The sequence below is a fragment of the Mesitornis unicolor genome, unplaced genomic scaffold (genome assembly GCF_000695765.1).
Source record: "Mesitornis unicolor isolate BGI_N332 unplaced genomic scaffold, ASM69576v1 scaffold41922, whole genome shotgun sequence".
NCBI lineage: Eukaryota > Metazoa > Chordata > Aves > Mesitornithiformes > Mesitornithidae > Mesitornis > Mesitornis unicolor.
The window spans coordinates 31889-39229 of NW_010169394.1; the positions used below are offsets into that span (position 1 = coordinate 31889).

General features: G+C 40.3%; 1 protein-coding gene across 1 annotated transcript in view; it reads right to left on the reverse strand.

Moving 5' to 3' along the window:
- The window catches only part of LOC104534137 (seprase-like), a 30883-nt gene extending 29298 nt beyond the window's left edge, over window positions 1–1585 (reverse strand). The window contains exons 1-2 of the mRNA XM_010179323.1: window positions 1361–1585; window positions 1001–1085 (exon numbers count right to left, since the gene is read on the reverse strand). Of these exons, the coding sequence (XP_010177625.1) occupies window positions 1001–1085; window positions 1361–1366 (91 nt within the window). The 5' untranslated portion in view covers window positions 1367–1585. The remainder of the gene's footprint in view (window positions 1–1000; window positions 1086–1360) is intronic.
- Between the last annotated feature and the right edge of the window lie 5756 nt (window positions 1586–7341).

The window sequence follows — 7341 nt, forward strand, 5'->3', positions numbered from 1 at the left end:
CTTGTGCCCATTACCTCTTGTCCTATCATTGTTTGTCACCGAGAAGAGCCTGGCTCCATCCTCGTGACACTCACCCTTTAAATATTTATAAACATGAATGAGGTCTCCCCTCAGTCTCCTCTTCTGCAAACTAAAGAGACCCAGCTCCCTCAGCCGCTCCTCATAAGGGAGATGCTCCACTCCCTTGATCATCTTTGTAGCCCTACGCTGGACTCTCTCCAGCAGTTCCCTGTCCTTCTTGAACTGAGGGGCCCAGAACTGGACACAATATTCCAGATGCGGTCTCACCAGGGCAGAGTAGAGGGTCATGCAAATACTTATATTGCCCTTACTATAGCTCTCATAGAAAAAAGATGACACCAACTCAGTGCCCTGATTTGGCTCTAAATTTCAAACTCACTTCAAACATTACCAGAGGACTTGGCAGACCACGCTGTGTTGATTTACCTACAAGCTGGCATAATAATGCTAGAGAAAACTATGCATCCCTATTTTATACAATGCTGAATTTAATTTTAAAATGAAATCTTAAATATGTTAATGAACAATTCATCATACCCTACCTACAACAAAATGTTTAACTTGGAACTAGATAATTTCTGTAATTATTACACAACCATCTAAAACCAAATGCAATCAACAAGCTACAGGAAATTACTAACAGTTTGTTAGAGTCTCCTAACCCCAACACAAATAATAACACAATGCGAGGAAATATGAGAATTATTTTTGCAGTCCTGTCGAAGAACATTATATATCATGCACACTAAAGTTAATTCAGGTGCTTTTCACTTCAAGGAGTTCCTTGTTTCAACATCTGCTGGCATTTCAATCCTACCTTCAGGATATTTCAGTCAGTCTACTTCTGCAAAGTGATAAAGCCATAACAATTCTTGACAGGACAATACTAAAGATGATTTGACAAACTTTTGTGAACTTCAGAAGCCATAGCAGCTAAAGATACTGTGTTTTACACTGCATTAGATTACAAATGCCTTACCTCTTGATGGAAGCAGAACAATACACATAAGTAATAAGGAAAGCAAAAGGCATATAACTACGCCAAATAGGATTTTTAGCCGGGTCTGCAGGACAGAAACAAACAATAATTAAATTTCTAATATTGCCTGAAGTACATTTCTATAACTTCTAAGTAATTAAAACCTCCCGCTCTCTCTAACTGGTGTAATCCGTCCAAGCAACAAACAAAAATGCCCCTGCAGTACATTTGAAAAGACTTCCCTTTCCTTTTTCTTTAAAACAAATACTTTCACATCAGATCCTGGCCGTGTGCAATAGCTGACAGTTTAAAACAACAGCTGTAAATGTTACCAAAAGCTGAATTCAGCAGCATACAGACCTTCATTCTCCTGCCGTACTCTAGAAGAATGTAAATTCTCTTCTGGGTGTTGGTCAGTGGATCTAGGAGTCGAGTCTGAAAAGGCAGTGTCTGTTTTCACAGTTGGAGGCCAAACCTCTGGCAGACTTTTTTTTTCCCCTGCATACTTTTGAAAACTGCCAAATTTCAAAGGGTTTCCATAAAATTAGAAACACACTTTTGGGGAAGTTCCTGGACCAGAAACGGACAGTGGGTGGTAATAGGGGTGGTGATTATATACTTCCCATCAATGTGAGCTGTAACTAACATCTGATTACTCTAACTTAAGGGTTTTATGACTCAACAGTTACTTGATATGCAGTGGTTTTTTTCTGAAAAGTATCTACTGTGTATTTTGGCAATCCTCACATTCTCAGGACATAGCAATGACCTTATTTCTACTGTCTACAAGAGAAACTAAAAGAAAATCCAATAGCTTTAGTGTTTTTATGTAATTCATGTATGTTTACTTTCTGAAATAATAAATAATGGCGTGAGAATGCAAAACAAGAAGCAGAAACAAAAATTGTTCAATGTCTTCCACATGTTTTTTCTCCGAAAGCTAAAAACTTCTATAGGCTATGTAAGAGTGCTTAGACAAGTAAGTATCTACAGGACCAGTACAAATTCTGAAACAGTGCTTAAACCACCACTTGCACGAATTTTATTTAGCTCACTGAAATGAGGTCAACTGCAAACAGGGAAAAACTTCTCTTGAGACCGCAGTATCAAGTTACAGAAGAGATCCCTCGGCAGGGAGAAGAAACGCTGCAAAAGGCAAGTACGTTCATTAGGCTGACTTTACCCAAACCCGCTCTGCCTCCCAGCCGCTCCGGGCAGTGCTTGGAAGGGCAGGAGGTCGCAGGGAGGCCGCACTCTGCCCGCGGCCTCCAGGCAGGTCCCCACTGCCGCCATCGCGGGAAGGGGGATGCGGGGAACAGCGGCCGGGCGGGGAGGGGGTGGGACGGGACGGTATGAGGGGAACATGCACGCTGCCCCCTAGCGGCCGCCCGCCCAGCAATCCAGGCTGAAAAGAGACGGAAACGTTTAAACGAGGCATCGTTTTCTGGGCTGGTAGAGCCCGTTCAGCCTTCCCCTGCACAGCCCAGATCCCACGGGTACCCGGGTCCCCCAGGAGCGCTCAGCGCTGTCGCCTCCTTTCTTCACTGCTGGTTGCTTTTTCCCAGCACTGCCCACAGTTTCAGACTTGCCGGCATTGCTCTGTGAGGTTGGATGCGCTTTAGTGCATCTCCACACACCCTGCAATGTGCAACTGCTTATTAGCGATGTCCAGGTCTCAGAAAGATGATCTCAAAAAACAAATCCTTCCAGTGCTCCTACTACAGAGCCAGTAATGATTCTTTCAGATGATTAACCTGAGCATGAGACCGGGCCAGGCATTTCAGATGTGTTATTAGGAGGAAAAAGAAAAACATAGCCTCACATCCTTTATAGGCTTTATCCTATAGCATATACAGCATATATTCTTTATGCTGGGAGGAAACACCAACCAAGGTACCTGTACAGATGCCCTGCAGCCACGGGTTCAGGCTCTGTATTATGTACAGAAAGGCACCAGGGATGGCAGCATCTGAAGTCAGCTACAAAACAAAGCCCATCATCCACTGTGTGCGTGTAGCTTCCCAGTCATTTCACCTGGTGCCCACACCAGAGGAGATGGCAGTGCCTGGCAGTGGGCCTTCCTCTGCTTGGCCTCCATAGCCTGCCTGGGGTGGCCAGGCCCAGCCGCAGCTCCAGGCTGGGCTCAGCTTCCTTCCTGCTGCTGCCTCAGCCCGTGTGATAAGTGCCAACTGACAAAGGCAGCCACAAACTGACAGAAGATTCACCAGGTTTGACATGGAACTTAGGGACTGGTGACTGGAAGCTGCAGCTTGCCTTAGGCATTGTTGGTTTTGCATGTGCAGTCTGCTTTTTGGAAGGAGATTCAAATTAATTGGAAAAAACAGTGATATGAAACATGCCTTATTTTCCCATAAACGCAGTCTCTCTCTCTCTCCCCCCAGTTCTTGTCATGACAGTAAAGTACAAGTTATACAAGATAAAGTTTCTGAGTAAGATTCATCCTATTGACATAAGCCATGCAGGAAAAGAAGACTGAGAAGGTTAAAATACATTGTTCCTGATACACTGTATATAAAGGGAAGAACTGAGCTCAAAACCAAATGTTTCCTAACAAGTAAAATCACAGCTACTCAAAATTTCCAAAACAGGAAAAGATTGTGACAAAAGAATTTTTGCCTCATGTAACTCATGCTTCTTATTCATATTTCCAAACTGTTACTTATCTCCTAGCACTCTGTGGTTAATGCTATATGTATTTTTCAATAACACAGTTCAAAGAAATAAACTTTTTTCCTACCAACATTGGTTGTTTCTGACAACAAAATTGCAAATGCAGGTTTTGATCAGGCTAGTTTTCATTTCCAAATATGCCGCTTCCTCTAATGAATGCGTGTTTAGAGAATGCCTCGAAGGAAATGATTCAAACTCACATGATCTAAAAGATTTTGCAAAATTACTGTGTGCTCCATACTATGTATTTTTCAAATTTGGAAGTTAATTATTTATGCATGTGCTGTAGTAAGATTCACAAATGTTGCTGCATTAGAAGCCAAGCAAAATTTACCTGGCAGAGAATGACCTTTTCAAGCTTTGTAGATCTATTGCTCCTAACACCTGAACTCCCTTCTCTGGACTGGATACTACAACCGGTGGAGAAGCAAACAGCAGTTCTTCCAACAGCCAGAGCTCTTCCTAACTTCTGCAACATCAGAACCCTATAAGGTAAGATTGAAGTAAAAGTGTAAGGAAGGTAGAAAGAGGGCGAATCCGTTGGAGAAATGGACAAATTATGGAGCAGAAAACATACTGTTTGTATGGCAACTATCCAACCAGTTATGCAACTACTCTAAGGTTACTGAAGTATTTACATTTCCCAGATGAGGAAATGCAGATTTTACAAATGTAGGCTGAGCGTGACATCAGTAAACAGAATAATGAAAATGCAACTACAGCTGAACCAGTTCCTAAGTAGCCACACACAGCACTAGATGAATCCCCAGTGACTAATAGTTTTTCTTCTTTCCACATTTGTGAACAAATTAAAGCTGTAAGTAGAAAATAAAATCAGGATTTGTCACACTCCCTAGAGGACTTTGGGTCCATAAAGGCAGTAAATGCGGAAGTAACGAGCAGATAAAATATGGCAATTTAGCTTGTTTTTTACAACTTCACACTTCCTGGATGAACAATATAGGCATGGTTTACAACCCCATCCAGAGACAGTAACTTGAAGTGGAAATTCCTTATCCTACACACCAGCAGGATTAATTTGAGGTTCATTATGCATTATGCTGAAGTGAGATTGTGCAAACAGTCTTTAAGCTATGGTGACAATGTGGCTGACTCACGCTAGGAACGGGGAGTCTGACAGCAGCACACAGGTGAACTACAAGAAGCCCAAGCATGTTTATGATACGGCCCTGTTGAACTCAACTGTAAATGAACAAAGAAATCCAGCTGCATATGCTCTTTTGCTTCAATTAAGGAAAGTACCAAAAGCTCAGAAAATTTCAGAAAATCTACTCACCATATTTGACTGAGGACCCAGCAGCAATCTATATAATGATATCATCTCTTTACCAGGGTTTTACAGTTCTTTAAAGTACTGAATAAATTACTGCAGACACTTGACAATGCTGTGTACAGTGTATTATGTTACATTTACATAACTGTAACAACTCGTCAATACAGAAATCCAGAGACAATATGGATGATGATTATTTACCAGGAGAGGCTATTCTAGTAATTAATTTTTAGTATGTTTCATAGCATCTCATCAGATACCGAGCACGTGAACAAAATACATCTGAAATGACAATCATGTGTGATCTATCAATCTCCAACATTTTTAAATAGTCAGATTCTCAGATCAATTTGTAAAAAGTGTAAAATTTGTCCTGCATTTAATGCTACATCAGCAGATTCTAGAAGTAGCTTCGCTATTAAGCAAAATACTACAATACAAGAAAGATAATAACTTAAAGAGTTTCTAAGAACAGATGAAGGGAATGGTTTAATTTTTTTAACTAATGAAGTATCTAATGCTGAATAAAGAAATTGGTGAAGATTTCACATTTGTTCTGCCCTGCACAATACACAGAGGTAAAAATAGCATTATATGAAGATATACACAAATACAATCCACATACACTACAAATAATTTACCAGTGGCTCCCAGTGGCCTTTCCTGTTATCTGTATAATTCAAAAATACCTGTGGAATTGCTGTATCTTGAAACATCTTTGCATATATAATCCTACGACAAGCACAAGTCTTACGAGGAGCGGCTGAGGGAACTGGGATTGTTTAGTCTGGAGAAAAGGAGACTGAGGAGAGACCTTACTGCACTCTACAACTACCTGAAAGGAGGGTGTAGTGAGGTGGAGGTCGGTCTCATCTCCCTTGTAGCTAGTGATAGGACAAGGGGCAATGGCCTCAAGTTTTACCAGGGGAGAATTTTTTTTACACTAAGGATTGTCAAGCACTGAACAGGCTGCCCAGGGAGGTGGTTGAGTCACCATCTCTGGAGGTGTTTGAAAGATGAGCAGATGTCGTGCTTAGGAACATGGTTTAGTGGTGGACTTAGGGCTAGTTTGATGGTTGGACTCGATGACCTTAAAGGTCTTTTCCAACCAGAACTATTCTATGATTCTATGATCTCTTAAGTCTCAATATGCCTTACAGCACTAAGGGAGTACTTTACTGATATAAATCCCTGTTGTGGAATAGTTTCAATTTAAAAGCAAATCATAATTTCTGAGTTTAAGCACATTCTAATCTACAAAACTGCTATAGAGAAAACTCATCAGTGTGTGTACTTATCTCATAATGCTGTGATTTATTTGTAAGTATGCTGCTAATCCCAAAATGGCCTGTATCAGTTTGGTGATATCTGAAGTGTGCTGTTCTCAGTCAGAAATCAGATTTTTTCCCCCTTCCCTTGAAGCAAGGCCAGAAATGAAAAAAAAAAAAACCAACCAAAAAACAACCCAAATCTAGTCCTGATGCAAACCTGAAATAAAACCTGATTTAAAAAATGTTTACAGTATTTATATTCCCTTTAAAAATGTATAGCAATAGCAGATCTAGCCATAATGAGATTGTTTTTTGCTGAGAAATACTTTTCAGCTATGTTTTAACTTGGAAATTTTACCTGGAGCTACAGAAGTCTTTACAAGTCCATGCCAGTAAACAGACCACTTTATCCTGAATTTGCAAAGCTGACTGTTATAACAACAAACAGACCTTCTTTCCACTCTCCAGTATCTTACTTGCAAATAGGGAGGGAAAAATCTGTCAATGAGATAAATATGGAGACACATTATGCTATTTTTACAGTCAGAATACCACTATCCTTTGAATTTCTAGGGTGAAACTGTGGTATTATTACTGACAAAATACTTACAGTGAAAGAGAATAAACAGTATCACAGTTGGCAAAGGTTAACCATTATAGCAATTTATTGAAAGAAATTCATACTTCAGTGTATAGCCAGTTTAACGATCCCATGAAACAGACAGACACTGCGCTTTTTGGACATTAAAATAATCCATTTCAAGTCAGGTTAAGGGCTTGACATTTTGAAATGTCTTTTAATGGAAACGTCATTTTAGTGTGTCAAAATGTACGATCTTACAGCTAAAGATAAGAAGGGAAGAACTCAGTTATGAAAACACTGATGAAGCAACAATGATTCAGAAGTAATACTCAGCTAATCTGTTCTCTTTACATGGCTCCTCTTTTGAGACACTTCATTTTCAAAAGTGTTATAGTGGGAAGGAAAACAGAAAATAATCACCATGGCATGTCTCAAGATGTCTTATGTTCTGTGCCTGATGACAGGTCACCTAACACACTTTTGGCTGTGTTGTCACCCCATG